Genomic DNA, 21,340 nt, shown 5'->3' with positions numbered 1-21,340 from the left:
GAAAATTTAAATTACCAATAATGTTACAGTGGTATGGTCGTGGTATATTTTGTACATGTGTTATAATATGAACGGACGGACAAAATGGTTTATTTTTCTTTTTTTAGGAAATAGTATAAAAAAAGAAAATACTTATATTATAACACATATACCAGATATATCACGTGAACGTACTACCGTAGAATTCTACGAGTTTTACACATAACATAACATTCTCTCTTACTTGTATAAATCAATACACTTTTTTTTTTTTCTTCATGTTTATTGATAAAGAAAGAAATAGGACGGTTGATGGTTCGCCTAGTTTGGGTTGGGCCTCACGGTGTTCGTTCGGCTTAGCCTTTATTTTATTTTTTTGGTTTGGCATAGCCTTTTATTTATTAATTATTTATTAAGCTTAGCCTTTTATTTTTGCGCCTTGTGTTTCTTTTCCCTTTTTGCTGCAACACCCACTGGGCAGCTGAGGTGGATGTGGATCCCACCGTGACGGTGGTGAGGATTTCACTGCCGTATCCACCAAGAATGAAGGAGGCCTTTTCTTTAAACGGTTAAACCCAAAACCCAAAACCCTCAACTCACAATTCTCTAATTCACTCTCTCTCTCTCTCGGTCATCTTCGAATCAGAAGGAACTCAAAGCAATGGCGGGTCTTGTACCTCCTGGGACTACCACGCGAAGCGAGGCTGCGGAGACAAAGCCTATGAACGAGAAACTGGACTACACAAACCTGCCTTGCCCCATACCCTATGAAGAAATCAACCGTGAAGCTCTCAGTTCAGTATCAAATTTTTTTCGTTTTTTGTTTTTCCACTTTTTGGATAATGACTCATGGTTATAATTTGTTCTATCCCTTTGTGATTCCGTGTACCAGTCTGCTGAATTTAATTTAAGCTTCCAAGTTGCTCCTCTTTTGTTCCTGTTTGCTCATTGTTGGTATGCCTTTTGTTGTGTAGTGTAGTGTGTAGGTATGGGATTGTTAAAAAAAGATAAACTTTTGACTAATGAAGGAATATGCATTAGTTGGTTTATTAGTACAGGTTTTGAAAAGCCGAAAAGCCTAACTTTTGAATCCCATGTAGGTGCTTATAACTCCTTTGTGTTTCTCAGGGTTTGTTGTTTAAAAGTTTTTGTTTACCGTGGTCAAAGGTGTTACCTTTATGATTGTATTGGTTTCGGGTAATTTATATGCTGAACCGTCTGTTGGAACATTTGGTCTTCTGCTGTTGAATTGCTCATATATGTGTTACAGTGTAATTAAAAGTTCATTATTCTAGTGAAAGCAAAGGTGCCTTTTGATTCTTTTCTGATTCCTAATGTTATACATTTAACCATCTCCTGATGCTTTTGGTTGAGGGTGCTCTCATCAGTGGTACTGCTACTGCCTGACTGTATTTGTGAGATTAGTGTACAGTGTTGGGTGGGTTTAGAGTAGGGTATTTTCCATCATTTTGGGGGATTTGATATTTTTCAGGTTCTCATTACTTTACTTTTTTGTCAACCAAACAGTGGCATAGATGTTCCAGGTTCATTCCAATGAACCAAGCACTACCTTAGTTTATTTCTAAAAGATAGTGGTTGCAATGCATTCATTGATTAAGGAAATTGCATATTGGCAAGGGGCTTGGCAGTATTTTGCTGACTTCCATCTTTGATTGGCAGTGTCTTTACGGCCAGAATGTTTTGAAGGGATGCGCTTTGATTTCACTAAAGGACTCAATCAGAAGTTTTCCCTTAGCCACAGGTTTTTGTCTTCTCCTCTTTGAGCCTTTATGCGTTCCATATCAATTATTTATATTATTTTGTATATTTTATTTACTCTTTTCAACTCCCATCAGTGTACTCATGGGACCTATGACAGTTCCTTCTCAGTCTCCTGAAACCATAAAAATCCCTACTGCTCACTATGAGTTTGGTGCAAATTTTATAGACCACCCAAAGGTAGGTAGCCATTGCTATTTTTACTTATCCAGAAACCTCTAGTGGAAATGGTAGAAGAAGCATTGATGGTTATATTTCTTTTCTTTGTGGGGGTTGGGGTAAATTTTTAGTTGATGCTTTTCGGGAGGGTATTAACAGATGGGAGACTTAATGCTAGAGTGAAGTATGACTTGACTGACAATCTCACTTTGAAGGCTAATGCTCAGGTGAAACTATTTTTCATTTGTTTTTTCAATTAAACTCTTCCTCTTTTTTTTCTTGTGTACAAAAAGTGGAAGTATTTATGTAACTTAGTTATTTAAATTTTTTTTTTCCCAGCTTACAAATGAGCCGAACATGTCTCATGGCATGGCCAGTTTTGATTACAAGGTCAGGTCACTCTTCTCATCATATTTTTAATCTTTTAATATATGAAGTTATTTATTTACTTCGCATTTTATGTGTCTTGTAGAACTTCATTACTTTTGAAAATCATCTTTGGCTACCTCTATTTTAGATGAAATAAATTTGTCCATCAGAAAAAAAGTTTACAGAGGGGTGCAGGAGTATATTCTTTATCTATCTTCCATTAGCCTCACTACGAATGGTTACCAGATAAACACTAATTTCCCCATGTCTGTTGTTCCTAGAGTAGTTTATTTTTGATGTGGTGGTAACCATGACAGATTTCAGTTTACACATACTAGATTGCCTTCAGCTTTGTTATAATTCTACAAGTTTAGGTTTAGAAGGACATGGTGGTTCTCATTTGTCATATGGTGTTCCTAGTTTTGACATTTTCCTTTCTTGGTACAGGGCTCAGACTATAGATCCCAGATTCAAGTGGGAAATGGGGCCTTATTGCAAGCAAGTTACATCCAGGTAAGGATATTCTCCTTTTCTTTTTACCCTCCAGATAACGTGGACACTGGTACCAAACAATTTAATTTTGTGTCCATTGTTTTTTTTTTGTTGAGATAATCATTTGGTATCAAACATATCTTAAAATAGTCTTAGGGGTCCAGATTTATTGGGATACTGACAATAGATTGTATGATACTGATCTTATCGTAAGTGTAGTCTGTTTATTGATCTCGAAGGTTAAACTCAACAACATGATTGACTGAAAATAGGCTCTGTTTTGGTAGCCGCCTTTTTTTATATATTGATTTTTCAATATTCTTGTGGTAATAGATTATAGTCAACACAAAAATGCTGTACTTTACAAGGATGGAGATGTTTTGTAAAACTAGGCCACTGCAGATTCCTTAAATGTTCTTAGGATTAGTCTGATAAATCTGTCTACGTTCTCTATATTCTTGCAGTCGGTGACTCCACATTTCTCTTTGGGTGGTGAAGTATTCTGGGCTGGTCAGCATCGAAAGTCAGGCATCGGTTATGCGGCGCGGTTCAATACTGAGAAAATGGTATTCCAGCTTGGTTTTCATGTCTCCTCACATGTTTGAAGCCAGATGATTTATGATGCTTTCATTATGCATCATCATTTGTGCATTATCATTATACTTGTTTGATAAATAACAGAGCTTTTACAGAGAAAAGGAAAAAAAAGAAGGTAGGAGAAAATAATGAACTTCTTGTTGGCCTTAGAAAAGAGAACAACTAAAAACTAACTGCACAAACTGAGAACAATCAGGATATTACACCCCCATACATCCTCTGCCAACAAGGAACACCAATCTTTATGCAAAACACAGACTAAAGCCTGTATCTTAGTAGGCATACCAGATACCAGACTTCCAAATCATCTTAATAGGTTCAAAAGTCAAGTCATTATTGTTGCAAACCATTGCTTACTCTTTCCCAGTGATGCTGCACAAGATTGTGCATTAAGTTTCTGTAAATAAAGGAGGGAAGATAAGGGGTGTTGAGTTTGGTATTTTCTGCTAACCTCGTCAATGGTCATTGTCAAAATTTCCTTTTAAGAGTTTTCATTCATTCCAGTGTACAAATATATTTTTCTTCATCCCATTATAATCATAGAGACTTCTTTTTCTTTTTCCCGTTCTTTTTGGTTTTAATTGTGGCATGCATAAATCTGAGCGAAGGCATTTTTTGTGATGCTCAATGTTCTGCCTGCAGGTTGCCACAGGACAGGTTGCTAGCACTGGAATGGTTGCTTTGAGCTACGTTCAGAAACTATCCGAAAAGGTACATAAAGTTATGTTATTCAGAACTTTGGGTTATATCTTATCTATATATAGTTATTATACTGTCATATTTGTGCAGGTTTCACTAGCATCAGACCTCATGTACAACCACACGTCAAGAGATGTCACAGCAAGTGTTGGCTATGATTACGTCCTCAGACAGGTAGACTACGCTATTATAGTCGTTAAAAAATGGAAAGACACGTATATATCTTCGTATTTAACGACAGGAAACACTATAAGTGGGTGACTTTGGTCTTTAACACATTCTCCCATGCCAATTCACATTTACCTATTTGCAGTATTTGGAATTTAAGAAATCATATACATACCTAACCTATTTCTTCCGTTTCTTTCAGAGTCGTCTTAGAGGGAAGATTGATTCCAATGGCCGCACGGCTGCTTTTCTTGAAGAGAGATTAAGTATGGGTCTTAAGTTTATTCTTTCTGCAGAGGTGAGAAATTTGCTAGTTTAACTTCATTTATAGACTATTTTAAGACGATAGATATTTTGAGGCTAAGAATTGATTATTATGCCTGTATTTGTGTGTTTATGTACATGCCAAACTGATTTTCCTTGTGTTGTGTGCTCTTCTGTTCCCACCATTCATTTCATTCAAATTCATGGGCAGTGGAACTGTTGAAGTTTGTTTGTGTACTGGAAAGTTAAAAAACGGAAGACCTGAATTTGTCTTCAGCCTCCTGCATCTTTGAATTGAGTAATTAGGCTTTGTGGGGCGTGGTCCCAGTTAACCAAATGCCATCCATCAGCTATGATTAGATATTTGTTGCGGTGGTTTCCTTACTGTTATTACTCTATTAAGCATATGAAGCTGAATGTTCTATTCTAGGAAATTGGCTTAATTCGCATGCATATAGATGCTGGAGCCTTTGTCTTCGATGTGGTGATAATGTTTGAAACTTAAACTTCTGCCATACTGCATTATTATGGGTCCTGCCACTCATGCGTCGAGTCCCGTTAGGGTATAGGTTTGTTGCAAACTTGCACAGGGGGATGTGGTGGAGATGCATCGATTCTTGATCTTTCCAAATCATATTTCGTAACATTAACAGCATCTCCAAAATTTCTATTTGCAGATGGATCACAAGAAGAAAGACTACAAATTCGGGTTTGGGTTGGCGGCAGGAGAATAGATGCAAAAGCTGAAGGGCTGTTACTATGAAATTTTATAAAAGCTCATAATTACTACAAGAAGAAAGACTACAAATTCGGGGTAGGATTTGTATTTTACTCATCTGGAAGTTGAAGATGTTTTGGCTCAAGTTGGCAGAACTAATTCAAGATATGTGTAATTATACAAGCCATGTTATGGTCATAACTAGAACTTGGTGAATTGTTGTATGTATGTATGGTACTGCTGTCTCTGACTTTTATGAAATAGATTGAGAATTTTGTTCCTCTCAAAATATATTTTCCCCCTAAAAACACTTAAAAAACATTTAAAGGTCTTTATTATGTAAGGGTTTCTTTATTTGGTGATCCACAAAACACCATTTGAGGGTCTATTTAATATATATTTTTTAGCGTCTATTTAATTTGTTGAGAAGTTATTTTGGGTTGAGTTTTTCAAGTGGCTTTGAAAAAAAAATTTATTAAAGGAAGATTAATTTAACGCAGGAGAGGGAGGGAGGGGCGCGCGTGGTAATTGAGGGTATCAAGCAAGCTTCTATAAATGACTCGGAGTTGGATTGGAGCATATGAATCGGAGAGAGAGAGAGAGAGAGAAAGAGAGAGAAATGAAGAGGAAGACGAAGAAAGAAACAGAGAGGGATGAAGTTGAAGAGTTGCTGCAAGCAGCACAGGACGATATGCTCCTGAAACTGTCTCTCAACTCTCACTTGTCCCGCGGCGTTTCTCTCGATGACGCCGATATCGGCCGTCGCTTCGAGGCCCTCAAAATGAAAACTGTTATTACTGGAGCAGCACCAGGAGCAGGAGCAGAACCTGCTGCTGCTGCTGCCTCCTCTGTCTCCAAATCCAATTCCAGTTCCATTCAAGTGGATGAGGAACTAAAGGCAGTTCTCGGTGACGACCTCTCCACCAGATTCGCCGCCCTCAAGGCTTCAATTCCTATGCCCTCCTCCGATGCTGCCGTCCGGTCGTCGGCATCATCCTACTACGAGATCCACAACGACAACGACGATGAAGATGAAGTTGAAAAGTTGATACGCTGGGCTAAGGACGCCGCTCGCCTCGACCCTTCTCCACCCTCCGACGATGACGACGACCAAGACAAATCGGAATCTGATGATGACGACCACCACGACGATCTAAAGGGGAATGGAACCGATCGTAAATAGGAAAATACTTTGTGCGTGTTTGTGTTTCTTTTTTCTTTTTTTATTATATTTAATTTGATACATTAGATTTATGAATAAATTATGACACATTGAATCGTGGTTGTAAATTGTAATTCGATTTTTTGGCCCCAGTTAACCCGAGTAACATAACGTACAAAATCTAACCAAAACAACGACAATGCTCCAACATGCCAAGACATAAAAATTGAGCTCAACTTCTGATAAATAACAATCATGATACCCTTTTCTTCACTAATCTATTACATGTAATGACAATTGTAAAGCAGCCTACGAAATAAATCACTCCAAAATGGGCCTCATTCTGAATAACTAAGCCATGGTAGTTTCATATCTTTGGAAAGGCACCAAACCCTGTTGAGGTCGTAGTGGAAGAAGTCTGAGGTCCAATCAATCTCTTTCATACTCGAATCCTATATTAACAAACAAAAAACCCAGAACAAAGATTTTGAATCCTACCCAAGTTGTGGCATGGCAGCAAGTATCCTGCATCTGTATGTTACTAAAAGAATAAGGCAGCAGAGCCGGTAATGAGATTAACGGAACTCATCATGGAACTCATAGTCCTCTTCTTCATCGTCGTTGAAAATAGCGCTGTAAAATACATAAGGGTTCTCAATCATTTCTGTCAGCGTTAGACGCCCATCTTTATCTGTATCTGCCTGCAATTTACAAAATTAATACACATACAACCTTTAGAATTAGCTAAACCCCAGCCAAAACTTATCAAGTCATAAAAACAAGCGCAGATATACTATGGTACCATCAGTTTTCTACCCTTCCATGCTTCCTTATGCAACCCCAAAATATAAAAGAACAACTTCCATCTTTTCTCTCTCTTTTTTTTTTATCCCCCTGGTGGGATGGGGTGGCACAACATCTTTACTGTGAAACTTCATCTGATGTCTCATCTATAACTCTTCAATAAATTTCAGTGACACAAGAAGGATAAGATATTGGCAGTTCTTGAGCCTAGTGCATGAAAGTTTTACAAAGTGAGGCATTGCAAGCCAAACTCTGTGCTTGCAGTACTCTTTTTCAAAAACTTATCCAAGCTTTCTGCCAGCTCAACCACTCCAATTTTTTCACAACAGCTGCATGGTTAATAAGCTGATAAACCACCATCTTATATGTACTAGCCTGATGGCAAGAAGAGAAGAACTGCCCATAACTTCACAATCCAACTACCAACATATAAATTTCAAGCTGTGCCCAGTCTATAAACTGCAAGCAACTTCAGAGCTCTAATGATCTTCAATTTGCCTTTTCCATCATAAGATTACACTAATCTTTGAATATCACATAGCTTACAAGATAAATCAACAAAATTCTGACACTTGAAGATGCTCCAGAAAAAGAAATATTGACTAGCCAAAGAAGGTCATTCATTTTTTAATACTTCAGTTATGTATAATTTCACAAGCCCTTCTTGTTTTGAGATGATTAATTCATCTTCGTAAGCAAGGAGAGGAAGCCCTTGCTGAACACTGAGAGGTGACTCAAACTTAATTTCATGTTATTTCCACATAAAAAGAGCTACTAGATCAACTCATAGGAGCCAAACGTGCATATATATATATATATATATAACACAAAGCACAAACTAATTGATCCATCAAAACTAAGAAAGAAAATAGTTTTTATTTGTAAAATGATTACCTGTGATATGATGTAATCTGCTTGTTGTTTTGCATAGTAATGTTCTGATGGATGTATCTTTCCAATAATAGGAAGTAACTCTGCATCTGACAAATATCTGCGGATAATGAAAGGTGGAAACAAGTAAAATGATTAGCAAAAAGGAAACCCTTAAGTAGCTCAGAATAATTACACATAAATAAAAGCAGCTTAAGAAGTACCCGTCACCATCTTTGTCAAGCTGAGCAAACAAATTTCTAGCAGGGGCCTCCATCGAATCATCAAACTGATGTGAGGAATTGTGATTTTCTTCTTCATAGTTTCTCACCAAATCAAAGAGGCCATGAAAGAATTCTTTGAAGTTGATCTTTTCATCTTTGTCTGTATCCCTTTCCCTAAGGAAAGCAAAGGAGAGAACAGACAATCAGAAAAGCTAAGCTAACCAACCATGTTAGAATGACATCAAGCACAACGACAAATAAGATTATGTAGATGTCTTTCGTCCACAGAGAAACACAAAAATTTGAAAGTTGAAGCAAAAGAAAATTAAATCTAGTTGCTTGAAAATTCTCCTGCAGCTGATGCTGTGCCATAAACTATATCTTACAAACAGATGTGGATCATAAGGATAGGACAAACTAGAATTTCAGAGAAGAGAAATTAATATCACCTTACTTCCTCCTTGCACAACCACTGAAGTAGCTTTGGGTTTTTGCTGTCAGCTGGGTGTAGAAAGCTAGAAAAGCATAAATCATGGACACCAAGTTGAAGAAGGTATTTCAAAAAGATTTTGATGTAAAACAGTAAAAGGAACTTGATAGAAAGGCAGAAGCTTACTCATTGAACTCAGTTATATTAAGAAGACCATCTCCATCTGCATCTGATGCATTGAAATGCTCCTCTTTCCACCAACCCATATCATAGCCAAACGAATTGTTATCTGGTACATGGAACAGAAATCAGAAACAAGGAGAAAATGAGGACCTAAACAACACAAGATCCTTTTATCAGATACAATACTAAGTTTCTTCTCACTCATTTTCATTGGACCATTGGTACTATCTAGGAGCAGTCGAACATACTGAAGAATGACCCTCGTTTTACAATAATTTAAGAGGTTGCTTGCGGAAGCATAATAGCAATGGATTGAATTTCAGCAGTAAAGCCAATCTAATACCAGCAAATAGATAGATTTGGAGGAGCAAGATATGAGCAATAACCAAAATGTTTGCAATTTAATTAACAAAGACAAGAAAGAAGGCACATCCTCTATCTTCCATCTCCATGGAGTGAGAGAGAGCAAAACAGATCAAAAGCGAAAAGAAAAAAGACATAAGTAAGTAGTGAGTGAGTGGAGTGGTAAGGTGACCTGCATTCTGCACCCAACTTGGGGGCTGATACTCGGCAAAGGAAACAAAACCGTCACGGTTCTTGTCATGAAGCTCCATATCCCTTTGAGTGCGATGCAGTACTTCCTTCTGAGCCTGCTTCAAATTCCACTGAGTCAACTCGTCCTCAGTGATGAAGCCATCAGCGGGGTCGACATCAACCTTAGGAAACAACAAGAGCAATCTGTTGGTGACGTTGAACCTCTCTTCGTCGTTCAAGTAGTCCTCCGCGTTCATGAAGTCTTCCCACTCGGGCTGAGACTCGGCGGCGGGGGCGGAGTCGTTGAGATCGAAGTGCTGCTGCTCCCACTTTCGGTCCTCGAGCCGGCGCTCGATATCGGCGACGAGAGGGTCGAAGGGGATGGGGTTGTGGTGGTGCAGCGGAGGAGCGAAGGTGAAGTTGGACCGCAGCTTCAGCCGCCGGTGACGTTGGCTGCCGCCTTTTTTGGGGGAGTGGGAGATAAGCAATAGGATTAGGACTGCTATTGTTATGTAAATGATTACTGATACTGACGCCCTCGCCATTGCTCTGATTTTCTCAATGCAAGGCAACTCTCTCTCTCAACTCTCAACTGAACCCAGAAAACAGAGAGACCTTGTTGTTGACTATTATTTGGACGAGAGGACTTGGGAGAAGAGAAGGAGGAGACTGAAACCGAATGAGGTTTGATGTAGGTGTCTTTGGAGAGCCGGGAAGTTGTGGATCTGCTGCTTGGTTTTCACTTTCCTATTTTTTTGATAAGATCTACCGCATCCCAGTTTATTAGAAAGACCACCCACCCCCCCCGGCGTCTTGTTCCAATTAATAATATTAATATAATTATTGATGGATGTTAGAACAACTCATTAATTAATTAAATAACTATATATATATATCTATATTAGTATGAGTGCAGAACAAACAGAAAGATGAGCATGAACATGATTCTTTCATTAATTAATTAATTAATTAATTAATCTTTTTCTTTCTTATATTAGCAGCATGATTAAGCAAATTAGCAAAATAAATCGACCCGCTTACTTACTATTCAAGCTCGATGAAGCCCAGGCCCAAAAGAGATTAATAATAAAATAAGATTGAAATGGTGGACTCAAACTCAACCCATGATCCAATTCCAATTTCCAACCCAGCAGATTTCCCGATTGGGATCTGGGATCATCAAATTTTATTAATTATTTTGGCTTTCTGTTTTTTTGTATTTTAATTAAAAAAGAAAAGAGTTTTAAGACAAGACCAGAAGAGGAGGAGGGCCTGGAGGAGGAAGTGACGGAGACTTGGAATGAGAGAGGAGGGCAAGAGTGCTAGGATCTGACTGAAAGTGGGAGCCTAGACGACGCCGTTGCGTTTGCAGCGAAAGAACAAGGAAGGGAAGATGTTGAAATTCTTGAAGGGAGTGGTGGGTGGATCGGGGACTGGACCCAAAGATCTGCCCTACAATATCGGCGAACCTTACCCCTCTGCTTGGGGCTCGTGGACTCACTTCCGGGGCACCTCCAAGGTCCGTCATCGTCACCTTCTCTCTCTCTCTCTCTCTCTCTCTCTCTCTCTCTCTCTCTCTATATATATATATATATATGTGTATGTATCTATATAGCTTCGTATGTATGTATGCATGTTTCTTCGTCAAGTTTCATCATGCCAATGGTGGATGTGGATGAGTCTTGAGTGGATCTGAAGCCTGAAGAAGGCTGGTGATGTTTTGTTTGGGATGAAATAATATGAATGAAAGGGTTTGTTTTGGCCTTCTTTTGAATAAATAAAAAACACTTTTCAGGACGATGGGTCTCCGGTGTCCGTGTTTTCTATATCTGGAAGTAATGCTCAGGATGGCCATTTGGCCGCTGCTCGCAATGGTGTCAAGCGTCTCCGTACTGTGAGTCTTCTTCTGTTGTCGTCAATTTATCATTTCATTTTGCTATTTTGTTTCATAATCACATATGCAAATGCAAATTGGTTCATTTCTGATTTTGTTTTTCTCCTTTCAGGTCAGACATCCAAATATCTTATCCTTTCTTCATAGTACCGAGGCTGAAACTTTGGATGCTTCTACCACCAAGCAAACTATCTATATTGTTACCGAGCCTGTTATGCCACTCTCTGAAAAGATCAAGGAACTCAGTTTACAAGGTATCCAAAGGTATTTCAAACATAAACTACCTGCTCCCCTTCCTGTTTTTGTTTTTGTTTTTTATAATAACACCATCAACAATATACACACACACACACACACACACACACACACACACACACACACTTCTTCCTTCTTCAGAAAAAGTCGTCATATCTTCTAAGATTTCTTTTCTGCCTTGCCCACACAACATGTCATCTTATGAGTTGCTTACACTTCACCATCTCATTCTAAATTTTGTATCTTAAATTTTATTTCTCTTCCTTACTAGAGCTTGTCTTTTCTTTTTCAATTATTCTGCTACGTAATTTGTTTCAATATGCATATCTTTTTCTTTTCTTTACACAATTGCACATACAAATCTTATAAATAGACACTGCGGTTCTCACTAAATCTCTAGAATTTACTTAATCTATGCATTTTGTTCCTTGATGTTAGGGATGAGTATTTCGCGTGGGGACTGCACCAGATTGCTAAAGCTGTCAGCTTTTTAAATAATGATTGTAAACTTGTAAGTTTTCGTAATCGGAAATACCTGCATTTTGCATGGGGACAGTGCCATAATCTCTCTCTTTCTCATATATAATTTTTAGTTGTTGTTATACTGTTTGACTAGCTTTTGGCTACTGCAGGTTCATGCCAACGTTTGCTTGGCCAGTGTTGTTGTAACTCAAACTTTGGACTGGAAGCTGCATGCTTTTGATGTGCTATCTGAGTTTGATGGCAGCAATGAAGCTTCTGCTGGACAAATGCTGGTAAGCATGTCTTTCAGATTTATTTCCTGAACAGTTGTACAATAAGTTTCTATTTTACCTAGCTTCTCTTAAGTGGAAGAGCTTACTTTCCTATTCTTAAGTTTAGTTATTTTTTCTTGTTTGAATAGTAATGGATAGAATGCTGCTTGTTTCCACTAAGATATATTCTTGTGGATATTTGTGCTTAAAAAATTGCTTAAGAATAGTCAGAAGTTGGGATATGTTTCTCACTAGTTCTTATTTGCCTTCAGCAATTCGCCTGGCTTGTTGGACCACAATACAAACCCATGGAGTTGTTGAAGTCTGATTGGGCGGCAATCAGAAAGTCTCCACCATGGGCCATTGATTCTTGGGGATTGGGTAAGTCTGTTGTGGTCTGTTCCGCACAACATGATTATTGGTCTTTTGTGTTAAGTTGATCAATAAACGATCTGTTATGCAGAACTTAATTAATTCTTTTCTGGAGATGTAGAAATGACTTTTAATTCCTGTTACATGTGTACTGGATCTGGCTACTTTTATCAATTTTAGTGAGAAGGGTCATTCTTGTCTAATATCGTGGTACAGATTGAGTTGCTTTTTCTTCATTGTCCCATTGTTTTCAGGATGTGGTATAGGTTTTTTGTGAAGCAAGGTTGAGTCAGGTGATTCCATGTTCTTGTGCATCTTTTATGAAGGAATTTTGTGCTTGTGGTGGAGGGGAAAAAAAGGCTGGTGCCTTGTGGATTTGTATTGTGTTGAAAAATAACAATCTTTTGGGTTTTTTAGTAGGAGAGAAATGGTAGGATTTTTAGGGCAAAAGGTGGAAGGAAGTGGATTTTTTTTTTTTTTTTTTTTGGTGGGGCAGGGTTATGCTTCTGCTGTTGCTGGGGATTTTGGTATTCAATAAATTTAGACATATTCCATTTGTTTTATCTTAACGTGGATCGGAGGGATGATGTATCGTAAGTCATTTGTTAGAGTTTGAAGGCTTTTTGTTGCCTGATGTAATACCGATTTTGTACTGCTAAGGTTGTTATATTGGCTTTGATTGTATTTTCAGTGAATGCTGATCCACTGTTGCTGTATTGCTGACTAGTTTATATTAATGAATTTATTATGTTTCTCATAAAAGAAATTATACTGTCATTCATATGAATTTTATTGCTTATTAGCTGTTGAGTTTCATATTTTGTTGCTGACCTGTGAGTTAAATACACTTCCCTTAAGAATCTAAGTTCTTTATTTAAACTGATAGGTTGTCTTATCTATGAACTCTTCTCTGGTCTGAAGTTAAGCAAAACAGAGGAGCTGCGCAACACTGCTTCTATTCCAAAGGTTAGTAGCCTTCTACTGTACCTTATTCTGTTTAATTTCTCTTGAAAACTACAATGTTAACTGCATATTTTACATGTGTCTGAAATGTGTTAATCCTTTTAAAGATTCATTTTCACTTGCATCTCTCTATTTTCTTGTCTCACAGTCTCTGCTTCCAGATTATCAGCGGCTCTTGAGCTCCACGCCTTCTCGTAGGCTGAATACGTCAAAGCTTATAGAAAATAGTGGTGATCTTTCCGTCTTAACTTGAGTTAATTGCTTCTTATGTCTTTGAGAAATTATAGTCTTGAGAATATCGGTCTGCTTCATGGTTTGAGGATTGATTGGCATTTCATATAATATTATATAGCATCTATTAGTTTCCTGTCTTGATTATCATCTGTGGCTGTCTGTGCATGCGTAATACATTATCTGACTTTTGGATTGTTTTAAGGTTTCTTTTTTATATATAATTATATGCAATTGTCCATACATATATGATTTTTTAGTTATAAGAATTTGACATATAAATCATAATTATCTAGGTACTAGAAACAACTAAATCAGTGCATGTTCATGAATCTATAATTTCAAATATATGGTTCTATGACAGATTGTTTGTAACTATGCAAACGTTTCGTGACCAAAGTGCATCTTAATCTTACAGTAATTAATCTTAGTATAAGCTTTCAGATTTTTTTCTATTTTTAAATTATTTGGTCAAATATAAGCTTTCAGATGAGTATAGGGTGTGGTGGACACTAGTTATAGGGCATGGTGGACATGAGTGTTAAGTCTCCAAGTGCCTGAAATTCCCAATTTAATGGGTGTCCTACAAATGAATGTAGGAAATATGAGAGGAACGCTAGCCCCTTCTCCCAAAAGAGGATTGAAGTTGTATGCATCATGCGTGTGTACCATTTACTTCCTAGAATATTATATTTGCCCCTTCTATTTTCTATACCTTGGTGGTTTTACTATATTATGTGTCATAGTATTCTTTTTCACAAACATTTTCTTTGGTAGTTTAATTTTTTCTTATTTGACTAAGTACTACAACAATTGGATTTGCAGAGTATTTCCAAAATAAGCTGGTGGATACGATACATTTCATGGAAATTCTAAATCTGAAAGATAGTGTTGAGAAGGATACCTTCTTCCGCAAGCTTCCAAATTTAGCGGAGCAGCTACCTCGCCAAATTGTGCTGAAAAAGGTGTGAGTTTCGGAGTTTTGTGTTTTTTCGACTTTGAAATATATAATCGACCTTTTTAGTATCAGATTATAATCCTTCCTCCCGGTTTCTACAGTTACTTCCTTTATTAGCTTCTGCCCTTGAATTTGGTTCAGCAGCTGCACCTGCTTTGACTGCATTGTTGAAAATGGGTGCCTGGCTTTCAACCGAAGAATTCAGTGTGAAGGTCTTACTTTTTTAGTACTTCTTCATATATCCTTTGCTAGTTGTGATTTTATTTTTAGGTTTGTAATAATCTGATGTGGGTATTTTTCTTGCGTATATATTTAGGTGCTGCCAACAATTGTGAAACTGTTTGCGTCCAATGACCGAGCTATTCGAGTTGGTCTCTTGCAACATGTCGATCAGTTTGGAGAATCATTAACAGCACAAGTTGTTGATGAGCAAGTATGAAATCAACAATTAATCATTTTTTTAACGATCACACAAATTCTAGCTGGATTCTATTGTCAACCCTGTTAGTCTTGCATCAGTTCATTTCTAGTTTGTAGATTCTAAATTTGCCTGTGATGCTTGAAATTAGGTTTACCCCCACGTTGCTACTGGGTTCTCTGACACATCTGCTTTTCTCCGGGAACTGACTCTTAAGTCGATGCTCGTTCTAGCTCCCAAGGTTAGTGCACCCAGTTTTATGGTTGCGTGGTTCCTGCTTTGGGTAATTTATATTATAAGTTACTTGCTGTTCCTGTGAGTTACTTAGGGCAATTAGTGTTTGTGAGTTACTTGCTGTTCCCTGTGAAAGATTATCTTGTTATTTTAATTTACTTAATATTATTTTAAAGAAAATATGTCAACCTTTGCGCCCACATAAAATATAGCTCGCACAATTCTTTATTTCTCTCTCTCGAGGGTTGCTGGAATTGGAATTTGGAAAATTTGGTGTTAATATTTTCCAAATATTTATAAGCAGGTTTTGTTGCAAAAAATTTTTTGGCAGACGTTCAAGTTCAGACACGGGACACCAACCATGGCCCTTTAACATGGAAGTCTGGTGGTTGTGGATCTCTAATGTTTAGTTAGAAGGGGCTAATAGCATTTGGTTTGCTTAGGGATTGAAAGGGAGGAAGCAAAAATAGATAGAACAATAACATACTTCATGAAATCTAGAGGTGGGATCACCAAACTTATTTGCCAGCTTTATATTTTAGTTTTTATTTTTTACGGGGATATAGTATTTGGTCTGTTTTGGCTTCGAATGATGGAGGAAGATAGAACAAAAAACATACTTCATGAGATCTAGAGTTGGAGTTTTGGAACAATTTTCAGCAATGTTTTAATTTAAACAGCGTAAGCCCAAGCTCAATCTTTCATGGGCTTTTGATGAATTGCTGTGTTTTCCATTGTACTGAATGTTTTTTGGTGACAATTTTATGTACTTATCCATTTAATGTGTCCATCTTGATCTTCTTCTTGGTGGATAATAATAGTCGTTGTTTTAGTTTAAGATGTGATTCTATCCCTGTAAAGTGTCACATTATGTGATTGTTCTCATCTAATGGGTTTGTCTATCTACTTTGTAGCTTTCTCAACGTACCATTTCAGGGTCTTTGTTGAAGTATCTTTCAAAGTTACAGGTATGGTATTAACTTCTGAATTGACGCGCCTGATTTAACTATTAAAATGAATGTTCATAGTGTTGATTTTCACATTGTGTTTCTTCGTGTTGTTAATTGTTTCTGAAGATTTTCTTTTGTGAGTTTATGTGTTTGGAACATACGATATAGCCACGATTTGTCTGTTATTTTGCATTCCTTTACCATTTTAACTTCTCTCTGTCTTGCAGGTTGATGAAGAACCAGCAATTAGAACAAACACCACTATATTGCTAGGGAACATTGCAACCCACCTGAATGATGGGGTTAGTATCATCCATTTGCCACACCTACTGTTTCATATGCGTACTTTTTTTTTTTTTTTTTTGGTTCTTCCCTTAAGTGGTAGATGGGTTCTTTTGGTCATTTGGTAATGATTTGTGAACATATATTGATAAAATATTTCTGTCTTAAGCTGATGGTGCTCATATTTAAATGCAGACAAGGAAAAGAGTTTTGATTAATGCATTTACTGTCCGTGCATTACGTGATACTTTCTCACCTGCCCGAGGAGCAGGTATTAGAATTTTCTCTTTATCCATGTATTTTTTTAGCCAGGTTTTTTTTAATAATGTTTTGGGGTTTTGACATGTGTGCTTTAAATTTGTCCTTACCTTCATTTTCCTACATTGGTCAACTCTTCAATTCTATGACATGTAAAAAAATTCTTTTGGCAGGTATTATGGCTTTATGCGCCACCAGTTCTTATTATGACAGCACTGAGATTGCAACTCGGATTCTCCCAAATATTGTTGTTCTTACCATTGATCCCGACAAGTGAGTATGCTGCAGACGATTTCTACATCTCTCTGTATTTTGTAAAAGATGCTTAGCATTTATGTGATTTTCTACTGTGGTTTCATGTTCTGTGGCATGCTAATGGTTACCTGTTCTACCGTATTTTAATCTGCCCTTGATCTGGTCAATTCCTACAATTTACATTTTTAATAGGGCTATGTCATTATTCCTAGCAGGAAGTAAGCATCATGTTTCTGAAAGAAACTGCTTCCCCATGGTTTTAAAGTCACACTTATGTAGTCTGAGATTCTCCTACCTCTTCTTGTCCCTGGACTATTAAAGGGATAGGGTTATTGGTCTAGACGTTTTCGGTTATTTAAAAAAAATAATGTCCAGTTATAACCGAATAATTTAGATTCTCTGTGGTCATTAGAAGGTCATCCTCGTATTGATGCTCATAGACACAAAATAGTTGGACATTTCTTCAGTATGTTGTTCTGAATAACTGTATATTCCTTGAAGTATTTTATTTTTTAGATTTTAACATACGAAAGAATTATACTTTCTTTTCAAATTATTATTTTCTGTAAGTTTTTTAGTGCCTTGTGGATTCAGTGAAAGAGAGGAAACATGAATATTCGGAATGCTAAGGGAGATGTTGTGTTAACAAATTTAATGGTTTTTCTTTCCCTTCTTCTTCCCTATTATTAGGATGTTTGTAAGCCAATTACAGGCTCTCAAGTCATTGCTTGGGTAACCTGTGTGTTGCGTGATCTAAGCAGACTTTGTAGAGAAGTTGTTTATAACTTCACTCTTATAACACTTAGATCTGTAAAAGATTACATTTTGTTGTATCTGTCCTACTTGGAATCCTTGTAATGGGGATTATACCTTTTTTGCCTTTGAAACAGTGATGTTCGCTCAAAGGCATTTCAAGCAGTTGATCAATTTCTACAGATAGTGAAGCAATCCTATGAAAAGGTGTGTGTTAGAATTCTTAATTCGTTTGATTCTATTTTTCATATCTTCATGCAGGTGATGGTTGTGTATGTGTATAATTTTTTTGTTGTGGGGGGTTGAGTTTGTCGGACACCTTGTGTATATGAAGTTTTCATTTAATCGTGAATCAGTTTCTGTTCACATTCTATGATGCAACTTTGCAAATGCAAATATTATGTATAGATAGCGAAATCTTTAAGGAATAAGGCAAAAGGAAATTTCAGAAAACTGATGTTTACTACATTAATCTTTGCAATAATGTGTCATATTGATAATATCTTTTTCTTTCTTTCTTTTTGTTGTCCCCTGTAGACAAATTCAGGAGATACTGCTGGGGCTGCTGGTCTCGGGATCTCATCAATACCAGGAAATGCTAGTTTACTGGGGTAAGTTGACTTCTTTCTAAGAGCTTTAGTCTTGATGTATATTTTGCTGGGTTCTGTATTATTTATGTTACAAAGCTGTATATGATACTTTGTTGTTTCAGTAGTTATATAGACAAGATTTTAGAACAGCAACTTATTTCAGATAAAGGGACTTATATATATCTTGAGAGATGTCATGGAATTTCCATAAATACCAATCTGTTACCGACCTCTCATATGTGCCTGTTTTGTAAATATACCTTGATGTAATTATATCTATACTTGGTGCTTGTCTTATCATCTCATTTGCCAAGTACTATATTAAATTGCATCTGGTCTGAAATTTTTCCTAATGTTCTCTTGAAGTCAATGGCCAATGAAATGTTTAATTATCATGCAGATGGGCAATGAGCTCCTTGACTCTCAAGGGTAAACCTTCTGAACAAGCTCCACTTGCTCCTGTGAATATCAGTACATCTCTTACCGAAACGACTTCCAATGCAAGCTCAGGTACACATCTTGATAACTTGGATTCTTTAAATGTGTTTAGCTTGTTGGATATCTGTAGGCTATGGTTTTTTTTATCCTTTCCTTTTTTGGTAAATGCCACCCCCCTTGAAAAATTCAAAATTTTCACATGCATATGCCAAATTATTATATCAATTTTTAGTCAAGTGAAGCTTATCATATGGTTTGGAATTTAATGTTTTATAGTGTATATATTTTATAAAAGCATCCATTCTCCATTAATTAGTCTGGCTAGCAATAAGTGTGATCAAAGATCTGAATTTTAACCAGATCCGGCCAAACTAAGAAGATTCAACAACCATGAGAAATAGAGCCATCGTTCCATATTGGAATCTCTTTCTTATTGTCAGTTTAGACATACTTGGATTAAGTTTTGAATGTGGGAGATCTAATATGCCAAGTTCCAAATTTGGTTATTTAAAAAATCAACTGAGAAAAATCGAAGTGGGGTTGTGTTCTCCACATCAATTTGGTTCCTTCCTCCAGTATATAAGAGATGTTGAACTATGTATTTCTTGATTCTGCTTCTGTTGTTTGATTGCATTTCTCTCGTCATTCTCTTGTAATCCTAGTGGTGGATACTCCAAGCACAGCAACTGCCCATGTAAGTACCACACCAGATTTTGCGGATCAACATGTACCTGAGTCCCCTACATCGACAGATGGCTGGGGAGAACTTGAAAATGGAATTGACGGAGAGCATGAAAGTGACAAGGATGGTTGGGATGATATTGAACCTCTGGAAGAGCCAAAACCATCTCCCGTTCTTGCAAGTATACAAGCAGCTCAAAAGCGGCCGGTCTCGCAACCTGTTTCGCAGCCTAAACAACAAGGTAATCACTTTGTTTTAGCTTCTGTTATGCGTTCACATAAAGACTGAATGAATACAAAATGTTGCAGAAACGTATATAAGTTTACTGGTTATAATGATAGACTAAAAATGCAGTGTACTGCTTCTAAGGTGTGTTTCTGAACTCCAAATTATTTTTAAACCAATGAGAATGTTCTTGAGGTGGATAAATCTGATATTGTTAAGGAGTATTTGCTTAATTTCCCAGATTCCTTTATAATGGCCTACAAAGTGTCTGATAACCATAATGTGTATTGGTAGAACCTTAACATTGCCCTTTTTTCCCCAGTTCATCTTAGTTTGTAATGTGTCCTCCTTTGTTAATCTGGCATTTCATTATATAGTTTTGGTGTTAGTTAATTGGAATATTTTGTGTGTTATTTTTTAGCAACAAGTTTGAGACCGAAAAACACAGCCAAGGCTATCAAAAATGAAGATGATGATTTGTGGGGCTCCATTGCCGCCCCGGCACCCAAAACAATTTCAAAACCTTTGAATTTAAAAACAAGTGGAGCAGTTGATGATGATGATCCATGGGCTGCCATTGCTGCTCCCCAACCTACCACCAAGGCAAAGCCCCTAGCAGCTGTGAAAGGTCGAGGAACCAAACCTGCTGCTCCAAAACTGGGTGCACAGAGAATAAACCGGACGTCTTCATCTGGGGTGTAAATTATGCAAAAGAACAAGATAAAATTATGGGTTAAGATTAAAGAAATTTGTGTAAATTTCCCTCCCTTTTGGTGGCTGGTGTTCATGTTATAATAGGACATTTGGTGCCAACAGGAATTGCATTTGCACTTTCTCCAACTTGTTAATTGATTTGTAATGATATTCTTTTGTTTGTTTCAGTTAGCACAGAAGCAGCCATCTGTCATGTAATTTCCTTCAAGTTCTTTCTTATGGTGTTAGGGTGTTTTTTTGGTCTGATCTTATGGTGTAAGGTTAGGTGATATAGATGCAGCAGGAAACTGGCTATCAATTTTTGGGCCTGTAAATTTGGGATTTAATTTGTCACATTCTTGTAGTAGTCAAAGCCTTGGAATTTTTGTGTCTTGACTCTGAACCCAGGGTTTAATTTTCCTCGTTTTAACTTTTTTTCTTTTGTCTTTTTTTTCTTTTTGCACATTCCTCGTTTTAACTTTGCTTATGTTAGTTTTGTGCCCGACTCTGAACCCAAAATTGAGTGTTTATTTACCTATGGGCTCAAATTTGAACCCAATACTCAGAGCCCAAAATAGGCTCTGCCTAGTAATCTACCTATGGGCTCAAATTTTGTGGTACTCATGGTTTAGCTTGGCCGATGGACATGCCACGTGGCCTTTTGGCTATTTTGAAATGACATCCAAAAATTACATGTTCCTGTGTTAATCTATATATATATATA

General features: G+C 37.1%; 4 protein-coding genes across 6 annotated transcripts; 3 read left to right on the top strand and 1 right to left on the bottom strand.

Annotated features, from left to right (window-relative positions):
- Positions 1-428: 428 nt before the first annotated feature.
- Positions 429-5,515, top strand: LOC117613210 (mitochondrial import receptor subunit TOM40-1-like). 2 transcript variants are annotated; one of them, XM_034341847.1, is made up of 12 exons: positions 432-547; positions 626-773; positions 1,660-1,741; positions 1,836-1,938; positions 2,049-2,144; positions 2,257-2,307; positions 2,734-2,799; positions 3,243-3,344; positions 4,018-4,086; positions 4,165-4,248; positions 4,445-4,540; positions 5,184-5,515. In XM_034341847.1, the coding sequence occupies exons 2-12, from the start codon at positions 641-643 to the stop codon at positions 5,238-5,240; spliced, it is 939 nt and encodes a 312-aa protein (XP_034197738.1). In that variant the 5' UTR covers positions 432-547; positions 626-640; the 3' UTR covers positions 5,241-5,515. The 2 variants fall into 2 exon arrangements, with proteins under 2 accessions (XP_034197734.1, XP_034197738.1); XM_034341843.1 differs by having other exon boundaries at positions 429-773.
- A 239-nt stretch (positions 5,516-5,754) lies between these two features.
- On the top strand, positions 5,755-6,520 carry LOC117614873. Its single transcript, XM_034343795.1, has one exon. The coding sequence runs from the start codon at positions 5,805-5,807 to the stop codon at positions 6,405-6,407; it is 603 nt and encodes a 200-aa protein (XP_034199686.1). The 5' UTR covers positions 5,755-5,804; the 3' UTR covers positions 6,408-6,520.
- Positions 6,521-6,596: 76 nt separating this feature from the next.
- On the bottom strand, positions 6,597-10,285 carry LOC117614872 (calumenin). Its single transcript, XM_034343793.1, has 6 exons — positions 9,433-10,285; positions 8,901-9,003; positions 8,734-8,799; positions 8,285-8,458; positions 8,085-8,181; positions 6,597-7,087 (listed from the first exon to the last, which is right to left on the bottom strand). Exons 1-6 carry the CDS (start codon positions 9,974-9,976, stop codon positions 6,962-6,964), a joined length of 1,110 nt encoding a protein of 369 aa, XP_034199684.1. The 5' UTR covers positions 9,977-10,285; the 3' UTR covers positions 6,597-6,961.
- A 261-nt stretch (positions 10,286-10,546) lies between these two features.
- LOC117613867 (probable inactive serine/threonine-protein kinase scy1) lies at positions 10,547-21,046 on the top strand. Of its 2 annotated transcripts, none has more exons than XM_034342474.1 (21): positions 10,547-10,950; positions 11,227-11,325; positions 11,438-11,589; positions 12,019-12,091; positions 12,213-12,335; positions 12,587-12,695; positions 13,573-13,652; positions 13,798-13,879; positions 14,706-14,845; positions 14,940-15,050; positions 15,155-15,271; positions 15,408-15,497; positions 16,405-16,458; positions 16,668-16,742; positions 16,918-16,993; positions 17,154-17,253; positions 18,126-18,195; positions 18,526-18,599; positions 18,979-19,088; positions 19,679-19,939; positions 20,348-21,046. In XM_034342474.1, exons 1-21 carry the CDS (start codon positions 10,825-10,827, stop codon positions 20,623-20,625), a joined length of 2,400 nt encoding a protein of 799 aa, XP_034198365.1. In that variant the 5' UTR covers positions 10,547-10,824; the 3' UTR covers positions 20,626-21,046. The 2 variants fall into 2 exon arrangements, with proteins under 2 accessions (XP_034198365.1, XP_034198364.1); XM_034342473.1 differs by having other exon boundaries at positions 20,345-21,046.
- Positions 21,047-21,340: the final 294 nt, after the last annotated feature.

Source organism: Prunus dulcis, chromosome 1 (genome assembly GCF_902201215.1).
Source record: "Prunus dulcis chromosome 1, ALMONDv2, whole genome shotgun sequence".
Classification (NCBI taxonomy): Eukaryota; Viridiplantae; Streptophyta; class Magnoliopsida; order Rosales; family Rosaceae; genus Prunus; species Prunus dulcis.
Note: the sequence above shows the minus strand (reverse complement) of the source record. Positions and strands in the feature narration are given on the sequence as shown.

Excerpts from the sequence above, each read along its gene's own strand:
- LOC117613210 (XM_034341843.1), top strand. The coding sequence starts at position 641 with ATGGCGGGTCTTGTACCTCCTGGGACTACCACGCGAAGCGAGGCTGCG. Across the intron at positions 774-1,659 it reads AATCAACCGTGAAGCTCTCA|TGTCTTTACGGCCAGAATGT; the intron begins GTTCAGTATCAA and ends TTTGATTGGCAG. Across the intron at positions 2,308-2,733 it reads TGGCCAGTTTTGATTACAAG|GGCTCAGACTATAGATCCCA; the intron begins GTCAGGTCACTC and ends TTCTTGGTACAG.
- LOC117614873 (XM_034343795.1), top strand. The coding sequence starts at position 5,805 with ATGAATCGGAGAGAGAGAGAGAGAGAGAAAGAGAGAGAAATGAAGAGG.
- LOC117614872 (XM_034343793.1), bottom strand. The coding sequence starts at position 9,976 with ATGGCGAGGGCGTCAGTATCAGTAATCATTTACATAACAATAGCAGTC. Across the intron at positions 8,800-8,900 it reads AATATAACTGAGTTCAATGA|CTTTCTACACCCAGCTGACA; the intron begins GTAAGCTTCTGC and ends ATGCTTTTCTAG. Across the intron at positions 8,459-8,733 it reads TTGTGCAAGGAGGAAGTAAG|GGAAAGGGATACAGACAAAG; the intron begins GTGATATTAATT and ends TGCTTTCCTTAG.
- LOC117613867 (XM_034342473.1), top strand. The coding sequence starts at position 10,825 with ATGTTGAAATTCTTGAAGGGAGTGGTGGGTGGATCGGGGACTGGACCC. Across the intron at positions 14,846-14,939 it reads GCCAAATTGTGCTGAAAAAG|TTACTTCCTTTATTAGCTTC; the intron begins GTGTGAGTTTCG and ends CGGTTTCTACAG. Across the intron at positions 17,254-18,125 it reads CTTACCATTGATCCCGACAA|TGATGTTCGCTCAAAGGCAT; the intron begins GTGAGTATGCTG and ends CCTTTGAAACAG.